The sequence below is a fragment of the Lynx canadensis genome, chromosome C1, assembly GCF_007474595.2.
Source record: "Lynx canadensis isolate LIC74 chromosome C1, mLynCan4.pri.v2, whole genome shotgun sequence".
Lineage (NCBI taxonomy): Eukaryota > Metazoa > Chordata > Mammalia > Carnivora > Felidae > Lynx > Lynx canadensis.
In genome coordinates, this window is record NC_044310.1 from 1,549,009 (window position 1) to 1,575,451 (window position 26,443).

Sequence of the window (26,443 nt, forward strand, 5' to 3'; positions counted from 1 at the left end):
GGCTGGGTGCCCTCTGGGCTACACTCATCACAGTTGGCAGGGTCCCTAATCATCACTGACACAAAGATGTCAGGTGAACCTGGGTCCCCTCTCTCCCACCCAGCCGGGTGGGGTGGTCGGCTGGTCTGTCGGCACACGGACCCTCACCATGCTGGACCCTTGTCCTCCTGGCTGCACGCTGGGAAATGCCACCCATGGGTTGTGTCTCTGGGAGGGGCATCGCTCCCCTTGCTGGCCAAGGCTGGGGTGAGGGGCAGCTGAACAGATGCTTGAGGCGCTTCTGGAAGAAATCCACCTTCAAGGCAAGAGGGTAAACGAGCGTGATGTGGTTATCCTGGCAGAATTTGGAGAAAAAAAATAATGTTGCCTTTATAAGGGAGTCAGCTGACTATTTTACAATTTTTCCCTAAATCGACCAAGCCATTTTCACAACATAAAACAAGCAAAAAAAATGTAATTATTTCAAGGTGTCCTTCACCTCGAACTCACTGGAGGCTCACAGCTTAGGGGTTTTAAAAAATACATATATTTAAAGCAAATATTATTGCAAATGACTACTCTGTAATTTGGATTAATTGCTTTTGGTTTTTTCTGGAAATAAAATCTTTAAGGCAAACCCATAAAAACCTTGGAGCTCGAGGCAGCTGCTCTCTCAATGCCTCGTTTACACAGAGCCTGGAGCTGCCCCACAGGGGAACTTGATGGGTCACAGAGTCCCCTCTACGGGGCCGATGACCCTGAAGGAGGCTGTGCTGTGCCCAGCACGGCCACAGCCAAGGACAGTTCTGGCCCACCCTATGGTGCCTGTCTACACCCGACTGGAAGGATAGCCGATGGGCTGTCCCTCAGGGGTGATCCCAAGACCCTAACCCAGGGAGGGGTCTGAGCATTGTCACGGGGGGACGCGGGTTTTTGGGAATGTTAAGGAGTGAGTTGAAAGAGCATGTGCACGTGCAGTGCTGCAGGGGGACAAGAGACAAAGTAGAACAGAGTCGTCTCGGATGTCTCTGGGGGCCTGGAGAGGAATTTCAGCAGGAGGGGTACAGAACAGAGTGTGTGGCAGGGGCAGGGCACAGGTGTCACGTGACCACCTTATTGGTTCTGAGCAGCAACCCTGAGAGGTGGGCATCACCTTGTCATTTTTCCTTCCCTGGGTCCTGAGCCTGGGGTCTCACAGTTAGGAAGGACACTCAGGGCTACTGTGCTGCCTACAGGTGCGGGCGAACAGAGGTGAGGGGTCGCAGATCCGGGGCCCTGGAGAGCTCCACCTTGGGGCCAACAAAAGGCCCAAGACACGCATCCTGACTGCTTGTCAAAGTGAAACGTAACCACTGTGGGCAGCCGGACAGGGAGGGCAGAGCTCTGGGTCCCGGGCCGGCTCTGTTGCCAGCGTGCGCTGTGATCGTGAGAAAATTCTACCCTCCCCTCTGCTGGGCCTCAGTTTCCCCAGTGCATCTCTAGTTTCATCATGAAACTCCAGTTCCTCAGTTCATTGGGCGGGGGTTCGTCTATCCACCATCCATCCACCTCCCTCTCTATTTTTCCTTCCTCCTTCCTTCCTTCCTTCCTTCCCTCCCTCCCTCCCTTCTTTCCTTCCTTTCTTCCTTCCCTCCCTCCCTTCTTTCCTTCCTTCCTTCCCTCCTTCCTTCCTTCCTTCCCTCCCTCCCTTCTTTCCTTCTTTCCTTCCTTCCCTCCTCCCTTCCTTCCTTCCTTCCCTCCCTCCCTTCTTTCCTTCCTTCCTTCCCTCCCTCCCTTCTTTCCTTCCTTCCTTTCCTTCCTTCCTTCTTCCTTCCTTCCTTCCTTCCTTCCTTCCAAACATCCATCCATCCATCCATTAATCCACCCATCCATTAATCCTTCTTTTCCTTCCTTCCTTCCTTCCTTCCTTCCTTCCTTCCTTCCTTCCCTCCCTTTCTTTCCTTCCTTCCTTCCTTCCCTCCTTCCTTCTTTCCTTCCTTCCTTCCCTCCCTCCCTCCCTTCTTTCCTTCCTTCCTTCATTCCCTCCCTCCCTTTCTTTCCTTCCTTCCTTCCTTCCTTCCTTCATTCCTTCCCTTCCTCCCTTCTTTCCTTCCTTCCTTCCTTCCTTCCCTCCCTCCCTTCTTTCCTTCCTTCCTTCCTTCCCTCCTTCCTTCCTTCTCTTCCTTCCTTCCCTCCTTCCTTCCTCCTTCCTTCCTTCCTTCCTTCTTCCTTCCTTCCTCCCTTCCTTCCTTCCTTCCTTCCTTCCTTCCTTCCTTCCTTTCTTCCTTCCCTTCCTTCCTTCCTTCCTTCCTTCTTTTCTTCCTTCCAAACATCCATCCATCCATCCATTAATCCATCCATCCATTAATCCTTCCTTCCCTCCATCCCTTCCTTCCTCCTTCCTTCCTTCCTTCCTTCCCTCCCTCCCTCTCTTCTTTCCTTCCTTCCTTCCTTCCTTCCTTCCTTCCTTCCTTCCCTCCCTCCCTCCCTTCTTTCCTTCCTTCCTTCCTTCCTTCTTTTCTTCCTTCCAAACATCCATCCATCCATCCATTAATCCATCCATCCATTAATCCTTCCTTCCCTCCATCCCTTCCTTCCTTCCTTCCTTCCTTCCTCCCTCCCTCCCTTCTTTCCTTCCTTTCTTCCTTCCCTCCCTCCTTTCTTTCCTTCCTTCCTTCCCTCCTTCCTTCCTTCCTTCCCTCCCTCCCTTCTTTCCTTCTTTCCTTCCTTCCCTCCTCCCTTCCTTCCTTCCTTCCTTCCCTCCCTCCCTTCTTTCCTTCCTTCCTTTCCTTCCTTCCTTCCTTCCTTCCTTCCTTCCTTCCTTCCTTCCAAACATCCATCCATCCATCCATTAATCCACCCATCCATTAATCCTTCTTTTCCTTCCTTCCTTCCTTCCTTCCTTCCCTCCCTTTCTTTCCTTCCTTCCTTCCTTCCCTTCTTCCTTCTTTCCTTCCTTCCTTCCCTCCCTCCCTCCCTCCCTCCCTTCTTTCCTTCCTTCCTTCATTCCCTCCCTCCCTTTCTTTCCTTCCTTCCTTCCTTCCTTCCTTCCTTCCCTTCCTCCCTTCTTTCCTTCCTTACTTCCTTCCTTCCCTCCCTCCCTTCTTTCCTTCCTTCCTTCCCTCCTTCCTTCCTTCTCTTCCTTCCTTCCCTCCTTCCTTCTTCCTTCCTTCCTTCCTTCCTTCCTTCCTTCCTTCCTTCCTTCCTTCTTTTCTTCCTTCCAAACATCCATCCATCCATCCATTAATCCATCCATCCATTAATCCTTCCTTCCCTCCATCCCTTCCTTCCTCCTTCCTTCCTTCCTTCCCTCCCTCCCTCCCTTCTTTCTTTCCTTCCTTCCTTCCTTCCTTCCCTCCCTCCCTCCCTCCCTTCTTTCCTTCCTTCTTTCCTTCCTTCCTTCCTTCCTTCCTTCCTTCCTTCTTTTCTTCCTTCCAAACATCCATCCATCCATTAATCCATCCATCCATTAATCCTTCCTTCCCTCCCTCCCTCCCTTCTTTCTTTCCTTCCTTCCTTCCTTCCCTCCCTCCCTCCCTTCTTTCTTTCCTTCCTTCCTTCCTTCCCTCCCTCCCTTCTTTCCTTCCTTCCTTCCTTCCTTCCTTCCTTCCTTCCTTCTTTTCTTCCTTCCAAACATCCATCCATCCATTAATCCATCCATCCATTAATCCTTCCTTCCCTCCATCCCTTCTTCCTTCCTTCCTTCCTTCCTTCCTTCCTTCCTTCCTTCCCTCCCTCCCTCCCTCCTTTCCTTCCTTCCTTCCTTCCTTCCTTCCTTCCTTCCTTCCTTCCCTCCTTCCATCCAAAACAATTGTTCATCTCCATGTGCCACACTCTACTAGATCCTAGAGAATAAGAGGAAATAAATCAGGCGAGAAGCTCACCTCTTGGCCCTGAGGGTAGCATGGGAGAACAGACTGTGGTTTGGGGACCAGCCAGGAGGTAAGAGAGCCGGTGAGAGATGGCAGTGTCCTGGAAGAGGCTGGTGGCAGAGGGCACAGAGAAGCTCCTTCCCTGGAGCCTGCCTGAGCCTGAGGAGCTGGCCTGGGGTTGAGCGAAGGGGCAGGTGCCGGGCTCCTATGGTCCAGGGGTCTCCCTGAGAGGAAATGCCAGGAGCCCGTGGACCCTGGCCAGCCTAGCCATCTTTGGAGGAACGGATCCAATTCTAACGGTGCGCATGGAGGCCAGTCTCTGCCTTCAAGCCTTCAGCGAAAGCCCCCAGTTCTCCCAATTGGATGGGGTTCTGCCCCATCCCCTGTGTCCTCCTGGGGTCCAGGACAAAGGGAAGGCAAGGACCTGGGAACAACTACAGCCCCCAGCAGCCCTCAGGGTTGAGCCTCAGGTAAAAAGTGAGTAAAATCTCAAATACAAAGCAAATTGTCCACGTAGTGATGAGTGGGGCACTGGATGAGGGGGAATCCGATCAGACCCACGTGGGCTCAGGGAGGCCAGCGTCAGGAGGGAGAAGGCAGAGGTGCGAGAGGAAGAGCCTGTCCCCCCAGGAGTTATAATATAATATAATATAACCCTGAAATCTCATCACTCACATTAGACTCCTGTTAATATTTCAACTCGTATTCCTAAAGGCCCCTCCCCCCCCCCCCCGTTTCAGGGTCATATCAGTGGTGGCAACACGCATGTGTCTACACCGTCAGGTTCACTGTCTGCACAGCAGTCCGCGTATGGACCCCACGGACACGGCTCAAGGGGGTGGGGGCTCCAGGGGACTCACAGGTCAGGACCCAGAAAACCTCAGAGCCTGTGGAGCCCACACGGTGTTAAACCCGGATCTAAAGTGGACACAGCCTTTCTAATATAAGCGCGCAAAAACTAAAAGGACAAAATGAAATAAAAAAATGGCCACAAAAGACTCCGGGTGAAGACAGCAGATTAAACACACCTATCGTCCCCACTCTGCAACGCCCACTCCAACCGCACAAAAAAGGAGACTTTAAAAGACATCTACCCATGGGAGTGGTGAGGACAGGGCAGGGCAGGGCAGGGCAGCGGCAAATCTCTGAAGACCCCCTTGCAGAGGGACCCGTGGCACCTGGCTCATGGACGAGAGGGAGAGACGGCCCCGGACCGAGAGAGGGAAGGTGGGCACCTACAGGATTAATTTCATTTGACTTCACTTCACTTCACTTCACTTCACTTCTATTTTACAGACAGAGACAGGCAGCATGAGCCGGGGAAAGGGACAGAGACGGAGGGAGAGAGAATCTTAAACAGGCTGCACACTCAGCACAGAGCCCGACACAGGGCTTGATCCCACGACCTTGGGATCATGACCTGAGCCGAAATCGAGAGTCGGACGCTCAACCCACTGAGCCACCCAGGCTCCCGACTTTCACCGGATTTAATACAAAGAGCGCCCCAAACCCAGGATTGGCCATAAAAGCAAGCTTGAGACTTGGGGGGCAGGAACGGCTGCGGGCGGGAAGGTTGGCGCGAGAGGCAGCTGCGAGGGAGAGGATTCCTGGACGCGCTCCTCCCTCCCCTCCCCAGGTTGACCACAGTCCAAAGGCCTCTGCCCTGGCACGCAGGCAGCCGTGACCCACCACCGACTGCAGACACCCCTACTTGGCTCCCAGAGTACCGGCTGGCCCCCCCTCAGCCCCTGGAGAACTTGCCTGGGCATCAGACCCGTCCCTGAAGACGCTGACATCGAGTGCTGCCAGGATCAGCCCGCTATGAGCGCCAAGGGTGACGAGCCCCTCCCTTACTTCCATCTTCCAACCAGCTCTGTGCCCCCCGCTTCAGATCAGAGCGGTGACGGAAGATGAACTCGCAGAGACTAAAACGACTAGAACAAAGCCAGCTGGAGGACACACAGACCACGTGGACAGAAGAAAACTTCTTAGTGTCCTTCGGATTCCAAGAACAAAGAGCGGAGGTAACAGAGGGCAGAAAATCCGCCACGAGGGATTTCACGGAAATTCCCCAGAACTGAGGGACGCAAGCTCCCAGTTTGAAAGAAGCCCCCCTGGAGGAGAGCAGACAAGCCCCAGCGCCCCGACATCCCAGCACCCCAGAGACCCAGCACCCCAACATAACATTGCCCCAGCGCCCCAGGGCCCCAGTGCACTAATATGCAAGCATCCCAGAGCCCCAGTGCCCCAACATCCCAGCACCCCAACATCCCAGCACCCCAGCGCCCTAACATCCCAGCACCCCAGAGCCCAAGCACCCCAACATCCCAGAGCCCCAGAGCCCTAACATCCCAGCACCCCAGAGCCCAAGCGCCCCAACATCCCAGAGCCCCAGAGCCCTAACATCCCAGTGCCCCAATGTCCCAATATCCCTAAAGCCCCAGCACCCCAACATCCCAGCACCCCAGCACCCTAACATCCCAGTGCCCCAGCACCCCAATGTCCCAGTACCCCAGCACTCCAGCGCCCCAACAGCCCAGCACCCCAGAGCCCCAGCACCCCAACATCCCAGCACCCCAATGTCCCAGTACCCCAGCACTCCAGAGCCCCAGCGCCCCAACAGCCCAGCACCCCAATGTCCCAGTACCCCAGCACCCCAGAGCCCCAGCACCCCAACATCCCATCACCCCAATGTCCCAGTACCCCAGCACTCCAGCGCCCCAGCACCCCAACAGCCCAGCACCCCAGAGCCCCAGCACCCCAACATCCCATCACCCCAATGTCCCAGTACCCCAGCACTCCAGAGCCCCAGCGCCCCAACAGCCCAGCACCCCAGAGCCCCAGCACCCCAACATCCCATCACCCCAATGTCCCAGTACCCCAGCACTCCAGAGCCCCAGCACCCCAACATCCCAGCACCCCAATGTCCCAGTACCCCAGCACTCCAGCGCCTCAGCGCCCCAACAGCCCAGCACCCCAACATCCCAGCACCCCAATGTCCCAGTACCCCAGCACTCCAGCGCCCCAGCAGCCCAGCACCCCAGAGCCCCAGCACCCCAACATCCCATCACCCCAATGTCCCAGTACCCCAGCACTCCAGCGCCCCAACAGCCCAGCACCCCAGAGCCCCAGCACCCCAACATCCCAGCACCCCAATGTCCCAGTACCCCAGCACTCCAGCGCCTCAGCGCCCCAACAGCCCAGCACCCCAACATCCCAGCGCCCCAATGTCCCAGTACCCCAGCACTCCAGCGCCCCAGGGCCCCAACAGCCCAGCACCCCAGAGCCCCAGCACCCCAACATCCCATCACCCCAATGTCCTAGTACCCCAGCACTCCAGCGCCCCAGCGCCCCAACAGCCCAGCACCCCAGAGCCCCAGCACCCCAACATCCCAGCGCCCCAATGTCCCAGTACCCCAGCACTCCAGAGCCCCAGCGCCCCAACAGCCCAGCACCCCAGAGCCCCAGCACCCCAACATCCCAGCGCCCCAATGTCCCAGTACCCCAGCACTCCAGAGCCCCAGCACCCCAACATCCCAGCACCCCAATGTCCCAGTACCCCAGCACTCCAGCGCCCCAGCGCCCCAACAGCCCAGCACCCCAACATCCCAGCACCCCAATGTCCCAGTACCCCAGCACTCCAGAGCCCCAGCACCCCAACATCCCAGCACCCCAACATCCCAGCACACATTGGTCTGATGCTCCACCGAGTGGGACACTTGGGACAAAGAGAAGGCTCTATGAGATTCCCAGAAAGAGAAAGCACGTTGTACCCAAAGCACAAGGGGACAGAGTGTCCTCGCTTTTCCACAGCTCCTCCGGAAGCAAGAAGATAATCTTACAATTCTGCATGACGAGCATCTCCAAGCTCGAATTCCACGCCCGGCCAGGCTTTCACTCGTGTGGAGGGAGAATGAAGGCATTTTCAGACATGCAGGTCCTAAAAGATGTACCTCCCAGTCTATCGGGAGTTCCTAGAGGATGTGCCCCAGGAAAATGAGAAAATAGGGGCACCCGGGTGGCTCAGTCGGTTGAGCGTCCGACTTCGGCTCAGGTCATGATCTCACGGTTCGTGGGTTCGAGCCCCCGTCGGGCTCTGTGCTGACAGCTCAGAGACTGGAGCCTGCTTCGGATTCTGTGTCTCCCTCTCTCTCTGCCCCTCCCCCGTTCATGCTCTGTCTCTCTCTCTCCCTCTCTCAAAAATAAATAAACATTAAAAAATTTTTTTTTATTTTTTTAAACGTTTATTTTTGAGACAGAGAGAGACACAGCATGAACGGGGGAGGGTCAGAGAGAGGGAGACACAGAATCCGAAACGGGCTCCAGGCTCTGAGCTGTCAGCACAGAGACTGACTCAGGGCTCGAACACACGGATCGTGAGACCATGACCTGGGCCGAAGTCGGATGTTTAACCGACTGAGCCACCCAGGCGCTACCCCCCCCCAAATTTTTTTAATGAGAAAGTAGGCCACGACGATGTGGGTGCCGGGGAAGCGAGAGCCCAGCGGATGCCCCCCGGGGACAGTAGGGGCAGCAGCCCCAGGGCCACGGCTGCAGGCAGATGTTGAGGACTCCCAGTCCCTACCCGAGTAGAGTGACTAAGGGGCCGGGTGTGCCAGCACCCTTTCGGTCACGGTCCCTCGCCTTGTCCTGACCACGTGTGAACTTCCCGCCTCCCCTCCTGCCCCTGCGAATTTCCTGTGGCCGCTGCAACAAAATCCCATAAATTCAGTGGCCCGACACGGCGCCCTTTGTCATTTTGTGGTTCTGCGGATGGGAGGTCTGAAAGGGGTCACGCCAGGCGAAAACCGAGGTATCGGCAGGCGTGCCTCCCTCCGGGGACGGTCTAGAACCAGCGTCAGAAGCCCACCCACGTTCCTTAGCTCGGGGCCCCCTTCCACATTCAAAGCCGGTTGAATCCTTCTGCCTCCCTTCACCACTTTAAGGTCCCTTGTGATTACGTTGAGCCCACAGACGAATACAGGACAACCAACCTTGAGAAAGGGAGAAAGGGAGACTGATTAAAAGTCTTAACCCCATCTGTAGCCTTGGCCTGCACCGCCTCGCCCCTGCCCTCCGCGCCCCCGCACTGATCTCCTCCCTCCATCCTTGTGTTCCAGCCACTTTGACCACTTGTGCCTCAGGGCCTCAGCACTGGCTGTTCCCTCTGCCCAAACGCTGTTCCCTAGACACTCACAGTGTTCCCTTCTGACTCTCTCGTGTCTCGGCTCGTCTCCTCATTTCCCTCCTCGATTATCCCCCACGTCGCACAGAGACTTTGAACCTGCTGGGCAGGGTCTCAGCCTGCTTCTGCTGCCTTCCTCATGGGAACACGAGCTCCACGGCGAGGACGCCTTTTACCTGTTTCGGTCACGGCTACATCTACGGGCCTCTGGCCACACCAGCACACACTAGGCGTGCGGTGAATGTGGGCTGCTTGAATTAACAGAAGGGCCGGGGCCATGAATGGTCAGCTTTATTTCCCCCCGGCTTCCAACTGAGGATCTTAAGACTCGGGTCTGGCTCGTCCCTTGAGACCTTCACCCGCCCGCGACGCCACTGCCTTTCCTTCCGCAGCTTGGCGACCGGCAACCTGTTCTCTGTTTCTACAGGTTTGCCTATTCTGGAGACTTCGTATAATACGTTTATTTATTTATTTTGAGGGGTGGGTGGGAAGAGGGGCGGAGAGAGAGAGAGAGGGAGAGGGAGAGGGAGAGGGAGAGGGAGAGGGAGAGGGAGAGAGAGAATCCCAAGCAGGCTCCGTGCCGTCAGCACCGATCCCGACACAGGGCTCGATCTCCCGAAACCGTGAGATCATGACCTGAGCCCAAATCGAGAGTCGGATGCTTAACCGACTGACCCACCCGGGCGCCCCTCTGGGCACGTCATATAGAGTCGTAGGACCCGTGGCTTTTTGCGACCGGCTTCTCGTGCCGCGCATCACGTCTGCAAGGTTCATCGTGTCATAGCTACGTCAGTGCCCTTTTCAGTGACCAAACGATAATCCGTGGTGTGGACGGATCACGCCTCCCCTGCCCTTTTATGGTGACTTTAATGCGTCTCACTCATTTTCGTTCTAAACGGACTCTGCAGGTCGACTCTGCACCTGTGTTGGGTGAAGACGCTGTAAACTGAGGCAAGGAGATGGTTAACGCAAAATGCCGGGTAGGGGTTCCCTCCGGGCTGGTGGGAAGGAGACAGACTGAGGGGAGGGGGCCACACAGCCAGCCCCGAGGAAAGGGGCCGTGGCTTTGGGCTTCACCGAGGTGCCGGGCCAGCGCTCGCGGATCCCTTCACGGGGAGCACACCCCCGTCACCCGCCCTGCCTGCTGTGTGCTCGGTCCCGAATTTAACAAGGGTTTCGAGATGGGCGCGGAGGTTTGAAACATGCACGCTCAGCGGTGACTTTGCAAAATAACGGATGTATTGAGATCCAGTCCACACAGCGTAACATTTACCGTCTTACAGGGAACGGTGTGATAGCATTGAGTACAGCCAGCTGGTTCCAGAACACGGTCCTCACCCAGCAGAAGGAGACCCACGTCCGTCAACAGTCACCCCCCCCCACTCCTCCCCCAGCCCCTGTCAGCCACCCCCCCACCTTCTGTCTCTGCGGACTTTCCTGTCCTAGACACTTCTTGTAAATGGACCCAGACGACACGTGGCCTCGTGACTAGTTTCTTTCACCGAGAATAATGTTTCCGAGGTCACACGCGTTGTGGCACGTGTCAGGACTTTGTCCCTTCTCGTGGCCAAATGCGCCACATCTCCTGGACGCCTTCCCGGTGATTTTCCGGTTCCTCGTTCATTTCAAGGGGATGACGCCGCAGCCAGCGTCACCGTCGGCTCCGGAAGGACCCAAAGGGCCTTCACCTCCCGCTGGGCGCTGCACACGTTTCTTCTGGACGCGTTCACGGCCTTTCAACCTCAGAACCTATGGTTCCAAAGCAAAGCTTCCGAGCAGTCTGTGAAGTTGGAACTGTTTTCGCCCTCTGGACCCGGTCGTGCCGGGCTGACCCAGGTCTTGCGGAAAGGGCGCCCGCACGAGGAGGAAAGCACCCAACGCTGATCTGACGGGGGAGGCGGCCTTCAGCGGATGACGTCACTCGGAGAACACGAGTCTCGCTTCGTGTGATTTATTTACGTGAAGAAATCCACGTACGATGCTGAGTTTTCAATGGCTCTAAGTGATAGTTTTTCCTTTCTTCGTGAGAGTTGGAAGATGGTAAACAGCTCCAGCTGTAAAAATTCAAGGCAGAGGTGAAGCCAAGGTGGTTATTACACAGAAGGGCTGAGGGGGGAGGGGGGTTTGGCCCTTCTACCCTCTGAAACGAAAATTACTCTCTGCCACAATGTGCCACGAACAATTACCCGCTGTTTATTAATTAGCCTCTGTTAAAAGCACCGCCTTTCCACGAGAAACTGTTCCCTCTCTAATGTGAACACTGGCCCATTCGTGTTTATTAGAACAACTATGTCCCATGTGGTCCAGGCTCAGCGAGGACTCCACTGACACATATGTTTTTTGAACGACACATTTTACGATTGGAAATACATCCGCGGAGGCCCAGATACAGAGCATGACTAGTTGGGCACGTCAGCCCCACGCGGAGTCCCCAAAGCCACCGGCTGGGGTGCGGGGCCTGGCCCACGGGGGCCGCCGCGGAACGGCCCCAGGGGCGGGTGTTGGGAAGGAAAGGGGGACCCTGACTCCCCAGTGGGAACCGGACTCTGGGGAAACACGTACCACAAACGGCTCCGTCTCTCGGGACGCCCACAAATAAATGCATTGGCCACCGCCAGGAGCAGGCGGGTGACCGTCGTGCCAGCGCACCCTCTGGGGTTCACATCCCGGGCACCACAAGGAATCCCAGAAAGGGTCCCAGACAGAGACCCCTCTGCAAGCAGCGCCTCTCACGTGCCCACCCTGGCGACCAGCACCATAGGCTCAGCGGTCAGGCAGATGAACCCTGCTCTCCTGCCCCTCTGACGAGCCCCTGCGCCTCCCAGCGCGGGTCTCCCGTCCGTAAGGTGCGAACAATTGCAGTTCCTGCCGTGTTGTCGCGAGGGTCACGCGACGGCCTGGCCCAGGAGCCCCGGCACCGCCCGCGCTCCGTCACGGCAAGCCAGGGACCGCCATGGGGCCAGTTTCTCTCTTGCCGCCGTCACCCCCTGCCCCCATCATCCCACGGAGCCCCCCCCCCCCCCACCTCGAGCAAGCTGGCTTCCTTTCCCACACACGATGCAGCAGGGGACCGGGTGCTTGTTCACTGCCGTGTCCCTGTCATGTGGGCCCGGCATTGGCGGCCTGTGCGAGTCGGGACAGGTGCAGGACAGGGCACGCGGCCTCCAGCACTCAGAACGGGTGACGTCTGGTAAGGTTGCCCCTCGTCCCCTTGGGCCTCTGGACCGAAATCAGATCTCAGAGCCACTTTCTTCGCACTCACACTCGGTGCTTTTCATTCATTCGCAACTCGTTCTTTCACTCACTGAGCCCCACGCGAGCTGGAGATAACCCTGGGGCTTTGTTGAGCCGCCCTGGAGGCTGCAGGGGCAAACAGCACCTGGTAAGTTCCAGGAGCACTCCGCCTTCTGGGGGCCTCTGGCCACGTCAGCGAATGAACGAATGAGTGAGCGAGTGAATGCTAGGTCTGCAGCTTGGTCCCAGAGCCTTGGCCTCACGGAGGGCAGGGGTGCACCCGTGAGAAGACCAGGGCAGGTCCGGGGCCAGAGGGCGGGGCCTGACTCTGGGAGCCCATTGAGACCTGGGGATTCCGTGCGCCCCGAGCCTCCCAGGAGCCCTGGCCTGGCCCACTGGCCCTCCGGGTCCGGCCAGCCAGTGAGCAGCTCCTCTCCATGACTCCAGCTCAGAGTCCCTAGAGACAGACCTGAGGGGTCAGAGGGCGCAGAGATCCCTGCTGATGACAGCTGCCACAACCCGGAGGGGCCAGTGGGGTCTGCGTGCAGCTCTCTCCACAATACCCCCCGCTCGGTGGCCCCCAAATTACACATTAGGAAACTGGGGTGCCCAGGAAGCTGGGGGACAGACTCAGGGTCCCAGAGGGAGTGGGGTCTGACTCTGCTAAGGCTCTTCCTGCCTTCACCCTCCACTGGGCTCTCTCGGCTCCCCTCACCCTACACTTCTGCTGTTCTGGAGGGGTGGGGGCAGGAGTCTGTCCCATGAATGGGGAGCCATTCAAGGCCAGGACCCTGCCCCAGGCCAGGGGGGTCTGTGGACTTGCCTGGGCTGCAGGGGGCATGGGGCTGGCCCCCTTCCTTCGTGGGAGCTCCCTCCAGAAGGCAGGAGGCAAGGACAGGGGTGGGGTGGGATGCAGGGGGAGGGTGGGGGGGGGCGGGGAGTGGAGCTGGACAGCAGCAGGCCCTGTGCTTCAGGCACCAGAGCAGAGACAGGCATGGGTCGTGCTCCCTTCCAGAGCCCCGCGTCAGGGCACCAGCACGCGGGGCAAGGGCAGGAGGCTCTGTCCTGGGAGGGAGGACTCATGACTGATTCCTTCCACCTCCCGGGTCCTCAGCAGGGGAGGTCAATTTTTGCCTTCCCCAGAGGCGGTCCTGGTCTCCACCAGCCACCCCCTCCCGCCCCCATTACGGGTTTAGAAGTAGCAAAGGGGTGTAGGGGAGGGAGTGTCCCCCTGAGCATTTCTCGGTCGCCCCAGTTCCCCTCCTCAGCTCCCCCGGCGGCGGCAGTCCTGCCCAGAGCAGTGCGTGGTCTGGAAGTTTGGCTCAGGCCATGCCCCCTCCCCTTGGTTCCCCAGCCCCAGCCCCTCGGACACCACTCAGCGGGGAAGAGCACCGCAGGGACACGCCCTAAGGGTCCCGCCCCGACGCGCCCGCCGGGACACTCCGGCTCTGGCCGCACCGGATCTCCCCAGCACCCGCAGCGAGGGGAGGAGGAGGGAGGGGGGGCGTAGTCCCCCTTGGGAACTGAGCAGGGACTCGGGGCCCCTGTCGCCGGTCTCCGCTCCCTGGCAGCCCCAGGACCCTCCCTCTGCGGGGCCTGGGGTGCTGGTGGTACCACCAGAAGAGCTGGACCCTGGCGTGTTAAGCCTCCTTGCACCCTGGCCCCGAGGAACCCGAGAGAACGGTCGGGCGAGCAAAACCCAGGCAGGGGCAGAGAGGAGACTCCGGCCGCAGAGCTGGGCCTTCACACCACCTGCACGGAGCCCCGGGGAGGGCAGTTCCGGGACGCAGCTGGGGACGCACAAGGCAGGACTGGCCAGAGTTGCTCGAGGGCAACCCGGGGCTCCTGGGCACCAGCTCTGAGCCTCCTGGCGCAAACGCGCCCCAAGGGGTGGGCTGCGTGCACAAGCCCCGCCTGGGGGCTCCATCCATCAGTTCTCCAACCTGCCCCACATAAACCTGTGGGAGGGGCCCAGGATTTGGCCCCACTTCACAAATGGGGAAACTGAGGCGGGAAGAAGCAACCCATCGCAGCTTTTCCAAGGTTACAGCTCTGGTGGGTTGAGCCGGCAGGAGCAAAGGCGACATTTGGTTTCCAAACTAAGAGGGTCCTTGTTGTGGGGGCGGGGACCAGGGCGGAGAGGACGGAGAGGAGGGGGCTTTGCAAGCCGACAGGTGAAGGGGCGCAAGCTGACCTGGGGAGTCTGCTCAGTTATCCGGCCGCTGCGTCACTGTCCTTGCCTCTGGGGCTTTGGGGGAAGCGGAGGGCGGGCGGGCGCCCACCCACCCAGAGGTTCCCGGGGTTCCGCCTCCGGGAAAGCGACTCGGCTCGCGGTTTTCGTTGCTCCCCGGGCCCTGCCGGAGCTCGGCCGGAACCGGGAGCAAGAGGAGGCGGCGGCGTCCACGCGGGCAGCGTTCTGCGGGACCGCCGCGCCACCTCCGCCGCGCGGAGCTCTGGGCGCTGCTGGGCACGAGCGCTCGGTGGCACGAAGCTGCTCCCGGCGCGCAGGCGGGCGGCCCCGGGGGTGAGCGCGGCGCCAAGTCCCCGCTCCAAGCGGCGCGGGGTGAGCGCAGGGCTCGGGATCGGCGCGAACCCGCAACCACATTTGTTGGCGGATCTTGAAAGGTCTGGGATGGAGAGAAACGGCGAGGGAAGCCGATTCCGTTTGTGGCTCGCGCGGCGGTGGCCGGAGTCCGCGCGCAGCTGCGGGAGCCTGGCCGCTTACCCGCCGCTCGGCCGGGCCCCCTGTGCGCGCCGCGGAGGAAGCCGCGTCTGGGGGCTTCCTGCGCTCCCGGGAGAGAGCCCGTTTGGGCCAGGGGTCCCGGGACCGAGCTCCGCCCCAGGGAGCTCAGCTGGGGAGTTTAGGCCCACAGCTGCAATCTCTTGCATGAAAAACAAAACAAAACAAGACGAATTTCTGATTACGCCCCGCAAATGCGCAGACGCCTGCGCCTGTGCCCCTGAGGGATAGGTGTCCCAGCCAGGGCAGCGAAATCTCCCAGGACCCACCAAAGAGGCTGCCCGACCGCAAGGGACCCAGTGCTCCTGCCTCGGGAGGAAGTAGGCTTCCAAATACCTGGGGTTTGTTGGAAATCGAGTACACGGCTCCGTTCCTGGGAAGCGCTGGCCGCCAGCGCCCCAACACAGTCAGGACCCAGTCCAGAGAAGGGGCCGCCTGTGCGCTGGGAGACCTGCGCTGAGAGCCGCGTAGGGAACAGCCCTGCCACTCCGGGGCGAACTTGCCGGGCCAGAGATCAGGGCCTGCGTCCTCTGTCCCCTAAAATTGGCCGGCTCACAGCTGGTGTCCCTGGCCTCGGGGTGGGGTGAAGGGCAAAAGGGGGCCTGAAACATTAACCCCAGAGTTTTGGGAGGCTCCTGTGGCCCCGGCCGGAGCTGAGGCACCAGGAGGAGGACAAACACCGCGGAGGCTGTGCCCCACAGCCCCGGCATCCTAGACCAAAGGCTCCAGCTAGCTCTGGGCCCCGCACTGGACGGGCTTCTGCGTAGGGTCTCCGCTGAGTCCCCTGCTGGGTGCCACCTCCGTTTTCTCTAGAGTGGGAATCAAACCAGATGGTCCTCCAGCATCCCAGTGGTCTCCGAGCCCTCTGCCGCTCAAGTCTGGGAGACGTCTCCACCCCATGTGGGGCAGGAGGATGTGCCCAGAGAGGGAGACCCTCATCTCAGCCTGATTCAGTGTTCCCGTGATGGGGGTGGGGCAAGGACTGGTGGTCTGGACCCTTCGGGGGCAGTTCCGTATGTAAACTGAGGGAGACGTGCTTTTATTCTGTTAAGCGACTCAGAGCTTTTCTGAGCAGGAACTGGAGGTCAAAACCTGACCGGGAATCCAACTGAGCCCCGAAGGCCGAGTGCCTGAAAGCCCAGGGCCAAGTTTCAGGAGCGCAGAGAGAAACAGGGAGGGGGGAAGCAGTGAGAATCAGGGCCCATCCACCTGCCCGGTCCTGCCTCCCAGCCCCAGTGGGGCTCCCTGGGGCCCCGAGGGCCTGGGCGGGTGGCTGGGTGCCGGCTAGGAGGCCAGGGCCCTGCACTCCAGACGCACACACATCACAACGCAGAGCTCTCCGGCAGTCGGGCCTTAAGAGCTAGCACGAGGCACGGGTCCTAGCCAAGCAAAGGGACCCTCTAGTTGAGGACAGAGTGAACCCTGGGAGCACACGAGAGGCACTCCTGGGCTTCTCGGGGCGTCCCGGAGTTGGGGACCCCCCCTGCTCGCTGCTTAAGACAGCACTGAGGACTGGCTTGCTCACCCTCTCAAATCGGGCCCTTTCCTGAAAGAGTGCATCTGATCCTGGGTTTCCAGCTACACCTACCTCCCTGCTTGTTGGAAAGGCCCTGGTGGGCAGAGCTCCTGGCTAAAGCCGGACTTCAGGCTGTGGCAAAGACTGGTGGGAAAAGTCCTCTATCAAGGACCCCGGACCCCAGCAACAAAGCCGGGTCCTGAAGGGTGTCCCTGTTGCCCGCAGGTCACCAGCCTCTGACCATTGGGCCCCTTGGCCCACGGCTGAAGCCCGCGTTACAGTGCGTGTCCCCTGTGCCCGGCCTCGGTCACGGGAGTCCCCGACGCTTGGCTTGGCTTGCCTTGAAAACTGCCCTCCGACTGTTTAGTGTCCACAAAATGAAAACTGCCCCTCTTCTAGTGGCCCCCGCCGGCCCATACCTGTTCCCCCACGTCCCCAAATGTCTGCAGGGCAGGGCTAGGATCTGGCCTGGCCTCTGAGCCCCCCTTCTTCGCCCTTTCTCTCTGCAGGACTCTACAAAGCCTGACCTGTTCTCGGTTCTAAATCTGGCCACGCGGGGGCAGGGCCCGGCCAGGCCAGGGCCATGGCCTTGAGGATGGTCGGCCCAGGCAGAACCCTTGGGGGATGGGAGCCAGCGCTCTGCACCAGGGGGTGCCAGCAGCTAGGCTCTCTCCTGGCCATTCCTGACCCCTACTTCCTTCTCCCCAGGCAGGCCCCGAGCTGCGGCCCCTACCCCCACCCCCAGCCCAGGGCCCTGGAGGAGGGCAGGGAAGAGGCAGCTCATGTCCTCCGTCCCCAGACCCTGGAAGGGGGAACAGCCCCAGAGTCGAGAGAGCATCATGGCCCAGAAGATTTTAATCACCTTCTGAGCTGAGCTAGATGGCCAGAGTGAGCTGGGGTGCCCCAAGAAGGAGGCTGGGCCTTCCTAACCTTGGAGCCTGCTGGCCACCTCCAGGGCAGGGGAGAAGGAGGCCTGGGCTGCCCTGGGAGTGGGGGATGGAGGTGGGGGGAAGAACTGCAGGTGAGAGCGCTTCGCAGGCCTGGGCACCAACTTTACAAGGGGGCTCCAGGCCTGCGGAAAGGGGGTCCTGGGGTGCTGAGGTCTGAGGGTGACCTCGTGTCCTCTTTGGCCAGCGGCACCAGACAGGTCAGGTCCATGGGCTGGAGCCGCCTCGGCTGGGTTATAGAATAGCTCCCAGCTCTGGGCTCCAGGTGCCCTCCTTCCCCTCCGGGTGACCCCCTACCCTGGGACTGAAGTGGGCTAGGAGCCTGCTAGGGGCTGCGGCAAGGCCCCAGTCCCCCATGGGGACCACCCATCATGATCCCAGAGCCTGGCAGCCAGGCCAGGGACCCCCCCCCACCCCCCCCCGACCCCGGCAGTTCTCCACCCAGCCCGTGGGGACAGAGAGAGTGTGGGGTGGGGGCGACAGGCCCTGGGACGGACTGCAGGCAAGGGGACCCGGCTGCCGGTGAGGTCCCCGCGGCGCCCAGAGGGGCAACACTCACCTGCGGCCGGAAACAGCAGAGGCTGCCTTCAGCGAGAAACAGAGCAGGGAAGAGAGTGCCTTCTCCGCCTGGGGCAGCAAGCGGGGCTCGAGACAGGGCACCCCGAAGCCCGGGGAGCTCAGTGGGCATTGGAATTCAGACAGGGAGGCAGCTGTGGGCCGCGGGGGCGCAGAGGCCCAGCTCATCCCCGCCTCTGCCCCTGCCAAGCCCTGCTCCGTTGAGCTCGCCCGCCCGGGGTGGCACGGGCCACCGGAGGGCCTCTGCTAGGACCCCAGGGTCTCGGTGTTAGCTGTTCCACCGCGGCGAGTTCACCTCTCTTCCGTGAGGCTCGGAACGCAGGTCTCGGCGGAGGCGCCCCCGGCCTCGCTGCACAACAAATGGGGAGCGGCTGGCCGAGAGCCCACCCGCCGCAGCGGAGACCCGCATCCGAGGCTCGGCCTCTGCCCTGCTCGGGCGGACTCTGGGACGGCTCCCGGTCCTGCAGCCTGGCAGAGCTCCCGCCCGAGGAAGGGCCGGGGTCAGCGCCTCCTTCCCCCCCAGCCCCCCACCCCCATTTCATTCTCGAATCCCAGACACCCTCGAATGAGGAGTTCTCACTGTCCCCACCAGGCCCCTGGCCCGGACATCCCGCCCGGCCCCCCGCGTCGGAGGGCCGCCCGGCCGGCCGCTCCCTGCCACCTGCTCCGCCGGCCTTTTCCGCCCGCGACGCACCTGGGCCGCGAGAGGCCCCTTCCCCGAAGGTGGCCCGGCCCGGGGTGGGGGGCGGGGGTCGCGCCGCCGGGTACTCACCTGGGGCCGGCGGGGGCGGGAGTGCGCGGGCGCGCCCCTGGGGCGGCGAGGTCCGGGGCGCCCCGGGGTTCGGACGGCTGCCCCCGCGCTGCGTCCCCGGTGACCGGCGCGCTGCTCTCGGCGGCTCCGCGCGGACCGAGGGCGGCGGGTCCGAGTTTCAGCCGCCCGCCCGCCGGGGCTGCGGCGGAGCGCGGAGCGGGCGGCGCCGCCGCTGTTGTTTTCGAGCCGCGAAGCCCGGAGCGGCGGCGCTGGGGTGGGGGGCGGAGGGGAGGGGCGGGAGCCGGGCAGGCCCGAGGGGGGCGCGGGGCCCGGAGGGGGCTTCGGAGGAGCCGGGTTCGGCGCGCGGGGCCCGGACACCCCCTCGGGCGACGGCGGGCCGGGCCGGGGGGGGCCGCGGGGACAGGAGCGGGCTGGGGCGGCGGCGAACGCGAGGCTCTTTAATCGGTAATAAAATGCAACAAAACGAAGCGACCCAGCCAGACCCGCGTCCGAACTCTCGGCGCGCGCGGCCCCCGTTCTAGGAAGTGGCGGCGCGGACGCGGCCCGGGCCGGGGCGGGAGCAGCCGCGCGACGCGGCGCAGGGGAAGGGTGGGGGGGGGGAGTAGTCACCTCGCCTCCGGGGCCACCTGGGTCCTTTTAAAGTGTCCGGGGTGCGGGCCCCGGGCGGGAGCGCCGTGCACAGAATGTTTTCTTAAAGGGCCAGTTCCGAGCTGCGCCGAAAAGGGAGGGGGGGGGAGAGGGGGCGGGGGGGGGGGAGAGATAAGTGAGTTGAAGACCGGGAAGGCCGAGGAGAGCCCCCCAATCCCGCGCCGAGGCGGCGGCGGCGACGGCGGCGCGACGATGAGGATGATGAATACATTGCAAAGTTTTTTTGGCCCCGGCGAGGGGTGTCAGATTGAGTGCTCTGTGCGCATGTGCGAAGGTGTCCAAACTGACAATGCTGCGGAGATGAAGATAGTGTGTAGCCGCTTCTGGACTCGAGGAGGAGGAGAGAGATTCCGCGAGCCGGCACCATGCGATCCAAGGCGAGGGCGAGGAAGCTGGCCAAAAGTAAGTCTCCCGCGCTCGGCCGCGCCGCGCCGCCGGGTCCGGGCCGCGGGGCCGGGGCGCCCGGGCCAGGGGTGCGCGTCGGGGCGCGGCCGGCGCGCCCTGGGCTCCCGGCCCTCCGATCGGCCGCGCGGCCCCGGGGGCTGCTCCGCCTCCCGCGCTCCGGGGCGGCCGGGCTCGGCGCAGAGGCTCGGGGCGCCCGGGCCGCGCGCTCCCCGAAGGCGCCGGCCCCCTCCTCGCGAACCCCCTCCCCCCCCCACCCCCAGTGTCAGGCGCTCGGGCCCGGGAACCCGAGGCGCGCGGTGGGGGCCGGGGAGGGGGGCGGAGGGGGAGGGCTGGGGGTGGAGGGGAGCGAAAAGCGAAAGTTAGCGAAAAGTTGACGAAAGGGTAGAGCAACTTTTTCCTCCTCGCTCGCTCTCTCCCTCTCTCTCTCGGAGTGGCTCTCAGTCCTGGTCAAATCATATTCCGGGCTTTTGAAATAGTGGGCGCTAGAGCACCGCCTTTGGCGTCCTCCAGCTGGGCGCAGAGGAGGGAGACCCCGAGCCGGGGAGGGGGCGGAGGAGGGGGCGCGGGGCCGGCGTCCACCCCGCTTCGCGGGCGCAGGGGCAGGGGTGGCGGCGGCGGGACAGCCGCGGCCACTTGGGGAGCAAAATGGAGACTCTTTCCTGGGCTTGGAGCTGCGGTCGGGAAGTTTATTCCCGACTGGTGCCCCCGCGCGGGGGGCGGGCGCTCCTCCGTGGCCCGGGCGGCCCCGGCGCGGGTGCCTCCGGCAGGAGGGTCCCCACCCGGCCGCCTTCCGACCCGCTGCTGCCGCCGCCCTCGGCCCCGCTCGGCCCCGCTCGGCCACCCGCGCCCCCCCCCCTCCCCTCTCCCCAGCCCCCCTGCCCCTGGTCGCCCGGCACAGCCTCGAGGCCCGGCGGGGACACGGCTGCCCCCGGCGACGCTGCCCGGTCCCCGGTCTTACTTTCTCTTTCGCTCCGTCTCGGGCCGAGCCCCAGGCTCCGCGCGCCCAGCCCGCCGCCGGCCGGGTCCTCGCCGCCGGCCCGGTGCGCCCGGCCGCCCGCCCCGCCGCGCCCCCCGCGCTCCGGCCGCCGGCACCTTCGGCCGAGAGGCCCGCGGGCCCGGGATCGCGGCCCCGGGCGGAGGGCAGGTGGGAGCGGCGGCGCGGCGGGGCGGGCGAGCGCGGCTCCCGAAGCCCGGCCGAGGCCCGGCTGCAGCGAAGCGGCGAGCGCCGCGCGGAGAGGACCCGGCGCCGCCTGCTCCCGCCGCCCCCTCCTCCGCCGGCCGCCCGCCCGCCCACCCGCGGCAGGGGCGCCCGGCCCGCTCCCCCTCGGGATCCCCGCCCGGCCACCAGGTCGTCCAGCGCGCTGCTCTCCGGCCTGACCCGGGCCCGACCCGGCCCGGCCCAGGCCGAGCCTCACCGCACGGCGGCTGAGCCCCTGAGCACGAGCCTGGGTGGGCCAGAAACTGCCCACACTTTTCGCGAGAAGTTCTGCTCCGTCGACTGGGGCGGCCCGGCTCCTCAGGACTGCGCCCCGGCGGCCCGGCCGCAGGCCAGGCACCCGCCGCCCGCCAGGGGGAAAAGCAGCTCCCGGCTTCTGCCGGGCGCCCCTGGAGTCCCCCCGGGGCTGTGCGGGGCTCCTCCTCGAGGCTCCCCTTTCCAGCCCGTCTCCCCTGCCCCGCGCTCAGAGCCTGGGCCTCCTCCGCCTCCTGTGATCTCTGGCCCCTCTTGGTGCGAACAAGGCCCCAGTGTTTCCTGGCTGGTTGGTCCAGGGATGTGCCTGCACTACCTGTGGGCCCGTGGGCCGTGGGGTGTGGGTGTCCCCGTGCTCGTTGGGGTCTGTGCGGGAGCGCAGCGGGCTTTCTCAGAGCCTCGCCCCTGGGCTGCGAGCTGCCCCCTCGGGCTCTCGAAGGGGCCGAGGCTTTGAGCGAGAAAGTGGAAAGCGCGGCGCTCTCCCTGGGCCTTCGCCGCAAGCGAGAGGCCGGCTCAGTGCCCCCAGAGCAGCCCCGGGAACAGCCGGCGTCCCACGCCCCCGCGGGCCACCCATCTGGCCTCCAGCCCTTCTGTCAGGTGGGGAAGCCTGCGCTGCCCGCTCCCCTCAGGACCCAGGACGGGTTCCTGGCAGCGTCCCGCGGCGTCCCTAGCCCTGAGGCCAGGGAACCAGACCCCAGGGTAGGGCAGAGCCCAGGTTCCCCCTTGCTGGGAGTCCTTCGTGAGGAAGAGCCCAGCACAGCGCGTGGCTCAGGCCCAGACCCAGCTGGAGCCCACACTGGGGCAGGAACTGGAAACCCCTCTCGGCCCTCCTCAGGAAGGCGGCCGAGGCAGGCACAGGGCCACGGCTGCCTGCCTGACACCGGGCCCTGGATCCGCTGAGGAATTTCATTTCACTGGACAATATTTTAAGCAGATGTGGACGTCCCTGGGGACCTGACTCCATTACCTGAATGTGAGGCAGCAGGGCAGCCCCAGGGCGGCCGACAGAATCTGCGCCCCCCCCCCACCTTCAGGCCACCTCCCGGCCAGGGTCGGGGGGCTGGGGGAGGAACGAGGGGTCATGGTCATCAGGCCAGCGTGCAGGGCTGGGCTGTGCCTGAGGCCACGTGGAAGGACAGCCTGGTCAGCGAGCGTCAGTCCCTGAGTCGGAGCGCGGGGGCTGCCTTAGAGGGTGCGTCTGGGGCCGTGATTTCGTTTGTGTTTCCCGGGACCCCACTCCAGGGGGCTCCCCTGCTGGGGCTGCCGGTAGCACCTTTACTGAGCTGGTAGCACCTTTGGGGCCCACGCCGAGGGCTCCGAATGGAGCTTTCCAAGGGCAGAGGCCACTGACGTGCTCACCGTCTCCTCGATGTGAGCCCAGACAGCTGCGGGCAGAGTGAGGACCGGGGGTGGGGGGGGGGGCGGTCCACCAGAGTGCCCTCTCGCTGGCCAGGGCACCGCTGGCCTGCGGGGAATCGCAGGCGTCCCTGCCCTACGTTTAAAAATGAAATGCCTAACAAAAGCTTTGTGTTTGTGCCCCTGTTGGGAGCCAGGTGAACAGGTGGGGGTCGACCCAGCCAAGGTGCCCCCCTCCTGACCTCCTGCTAGCACAGCTGGGGGACCCCGTGCAGGGGAAGAAGCGTCCCCAGAGACTGTCCGGCCGCCGCGGCCCCCGTTAGAGCGGCGCCTGAGACCTGATCCCCACGGGCGCGATAGACTCCTAGACCCCACGTATTCCGGGCCCGGGGTTAGTGTCCTCCGGGCGCCCGCCGCCTAGCCCCTGGGGCCGACCTGGGGGGCCCTGCTGCCTCCGCCCGACGCCCAACTTGGCGCGTCTCGTCTGTGAGTTCCAGCGCCGTGCGCGTGAGGAAGGTGTGTGTGCGACACAGGGTGAGGGGAGCGCGGCTGGAGGCTGAGCCCCTTGTCCCCAGCCAGAGCGGCCAGGCTCCCGCCCCGCTGGGCCCTGCCCTCCCCCCGCCTGCCCGCCAGGGGAGGTCTGCCCCTTCCACCAGTTTTCTCTCCCCGGAGCCAGGACAGCGGCCTCCTGTCTGGACGCCTGCGAGGGCAGCAGTGCTGGGAAATGTCCGGCCGGAGTGCAGCTTGTCGCCCCGCTTCGGGCGAAAACGCGGAGGCCGCCGTGGAGGGGCGGGGTGCAGGGCTGGCGGCCAAGGCCAGGTGCCCCGCGGCAGTGCGCGCACCGGGTGCCTTCGGGCTCCGGCTTCCACACTGGCCCTGCGGGTGTGCCTGGGCGCCCAGGCCTGTGGGGGGAGGGGGTGGGCGGAGGCCAAGTGCTGTGCGTTGAGTGACCCCCGAGCGGGCTCCCAGGGGAAGGGCACTGGATGTGCCCCGAGGTCCCCACCAGGCCGCCCTGCAACCTCCTGGTCGGCTGCAGGTCTGGAGCAGGTGCGGGCTGGGCCTCCAACCCTCAGGCCCCATGGCCCCGAGCGCCCTGAGCTCCCCTTCTGGGCACAGCTCGGAGCTGGGGAGCTGGTCCCGAGGCCCGGTGCTGGCGGTGGGGCCAGCCAGAGGCTCCCCCCACCGGGCCCCCAGGGGGAGGCCACCAGCTCGCAGGGCGGCTGTGGGCTCTATTAGCCCCCTGTTTTATTCAATTAGGAGGCAATTAGGGATCCTTGGGGGGCTGGGGCTGGTAATTAAGGTGATGTATAATTAGAGTTTCAACAAAAATTATCCAGGATTAAAAATCTTTTGAATAATTTCGTTTAAAAATTTCAAATGGCGTTAGAGACAATTTATCAGGTTTTGAATCAAACCCGTGTAACAAGTCTTGGACGCCACAGCTCGAGCAGCGGGCGCGGGAGGACAAGGGACAGCCTGGGCGCTGTCCCCCTGCGGGAAGGAAACTTGGCGAAGGGACAGGAGACCCGGGCCTTGCCGCGCGGTACGGCGGCGGTCGCAGGCGCGAGGGCTGCAGACTGGCGCGGGCTGGCCGGGCCGCGGGGCCTTGGGGACCCCAGGCCGAGCGGATGGTTGCCGAAGTCCCCTGTCCTCCGCGCTCACAAAGTCCCGGCAAACTACCGAGCGGGGCGAACGGCGCTGCCGTCTACACAGCGCAGCCGGCTTCCTGGCGGCAGCAGCGGCCGGGGCGCGCCTCGCCCCAGCCCAGCTCGCGGGAGCAGCGCCCTCCTCCTCCAGGGCCGAGGTCGGGCCCGAGGGTCCCCACCTCTCAGTTTCCTGGATGGAGGAGGGCGGGCTCTGCTCCTGAACTCCCTGAGTCTTGACCCTGACCCCGACGCTGTGGGGGGCAGGCCCGCGTCCCCGTCGAGGTGGCTTTGCGGATCTGGGCACGAAGTCTCAGAGAGCGCTTTAAGCGGGTGTCTGTCGGGCGTTGTGGGGAGGGGGGAGATGCTGAGATGAGCAAGCGCAGGGTGGAGGTCTGGTTTCGGATCCGTCAACCCTGCCTTCCCGGGATGCTTCCTCCAGCTCCGCCCCGGGTGGCCCATTGGTCCCCACCACCCCCCCTCCTCGGGCATTTGCCCCAGCACCTGCCCCGGGAGGCCCAGAAGGACCTGCGGCCTGAGCCGATGCCCCGGTCGGTCCCTGCCGCAGCCGCAGCCTCCGGACACAGGGGAGGGTCCAGGATCCCTGAAAGGCGCTCTTGGTCCGCTTACTGGGCGTGACCCCACTTCCTCTCACTGACCCGGGGAGGAGGGATTTCGGCCTCGTGGGCGCCACTTTTCGTGGTAAAAACTCCCAAACACAGAGAGGTCAACTAGCCCATTCAAAGGCACACAGCAAGTTAGGGATGAAAGTGAATGCCACTTAGGCAAAGCTCCCCAAGCTTTCTTGTTTCACACCCCCTCCCCGCCCCCTTCCTTAGGGTCCTGCAGGCTGCACTTGATTCCACAGGATTTTTCTTTTTTTTTTTTTAAACTGTCTCAAGGTTTAAGCGTTCTCCCAAGGCCAGTGCTCAGCCTATAACAGGTCTGGTCTTTAACGGCAAATAGGACATCGGTGTCCTTCCCGCTTGTGAATGCAGCTGGCTGACTGTGTCGTCAGCCTCCCCCAGGCCCGGTTCTCTTTGCCCGGGTCTGGACTCTTCTCTAGGCTGCGCAGGACGCTGGCCCTGGGCTTTTCCAGCCCCTGGGTCCCGGCGTCCTCTCCCCGGGGCAGGTGCAGAACGGCAGAAGTGTCGACACCCTCTAGGTGCTGAGCAGAGGCCGGAGGTGTGGGGACTGCCTGCTCACCCTCCCGCTGCCACCCCAAATCTGGAGGGAAATAATCGCTGCCCCTCCCCCAAGGCAATCAGGGAGAGGTGGAGCCCGCTGCTGCCGCTGTGTGGACCTCAGCCACTGGGCGGGAGGAACTGGGAGCTGGAGCTGGAGGTCCAGCCCGGAATCGGCCGCTGCCGCTTAAGCCTGGGCGCCTCACGGGCTACCCCCCGGGCCACGGTACCCATCCTGGGCCGGCCAGTGCTCCGAAGCTTTTGTGGGCCCCCCGCGCGGCGAGGGAGGCCTCTTCCTGCCCCACCACTCTCTGTGTTGGCTTTTCTGCCATCACATCCTTGGCTGGCCCGCCTGGCCGGCCTCTCCCAAGACTCCGGAACAGTGCCCCGGAGCTCCGAGAGAGCGGTGCCTCGGCTCCGAGATACATATTTGTTTAATAGTTAACATTCTGTGCAAAAGAGGAGGGAAGTCAGATTCTGGTGAAGGCTTTGCTTATTTTATATCCGCTATAACTATTTCTGTCCGTGAAAATTGGCTTAATTATATCAATGGAATGTTTCTTTTTCAATTCTGTATGCAATTAAGTCCATCGTGCTGGCTGCAATTTATTTTAATAAAAAAATAAACCAGTGCTGTGTACAGTTCCTCGTCCCCTGGGGACAAATGCGATTGGAGTGTTTAATTTCATTAACTACAATGCGGCCTACTGGAAAAATGTATAAAATCAGCTTTATACAGCTTAAACACTGGCATTTGAAACAAATCATTATTGCATTAGCTGTCACACTGGTAATTCTAGAATCTAAGGAAAAAAATATATTATGGCTGTTTTTATAACCCTTTGCAAAGGCACTGTTAAAATAATTTATAATCATTTTAGAACATGGCTGGGTCCCGGTGAATATTTTCTCTCCTCCGTAGAAAGCCCTGCATCATCC

General features: G+C 62.6%; 1 protein-coding gene and 1 long non-coding RNA gene across 2 annotated transcripts in view; one reads left to right on the plus strand and one right to left on the minus strand.

The window, feature by feature from the left end:
- Positions 1 to 10,232: 10,232 nt before the first annotated feature.
- On the minus strand, positions 10,233 to 18,476 carry LOC115521963. Its single transcript, XR_003971218.1, has 2 exons — positions 18,012 to 18,476; positions 10,233 to 11,069 (listed from the first exon to the last, which is right to left on the minus strand). It is a non-coding gene; the product is annotated as an uncharacterized LOC115521963 (long non-coding RNA).
- A 1,118-nt stretch (positions 18,477 to 19,594) lies between these two features.
- The window catches only part of LOC115521765 (histone-lysine N-methyltransferase PRDM16-like), a 102,173-nt gene continuing 95,324 nt past the window's right edge, over positions 19,595 to 26,443 (plus strand). The window contains exon 1 of the mRNA XM_030327199.1: positions 19,595 to 19,850. Within this exon, the coding sequence (XP_030183059.1) occupies positions 19,814 to 19,850 (37 nt within the window). The 5' untranslated portion in view covers positions 19,595 to 19,813. The remainder of the gene's footprint in view (positions 19,851 to 26,443) is intronic.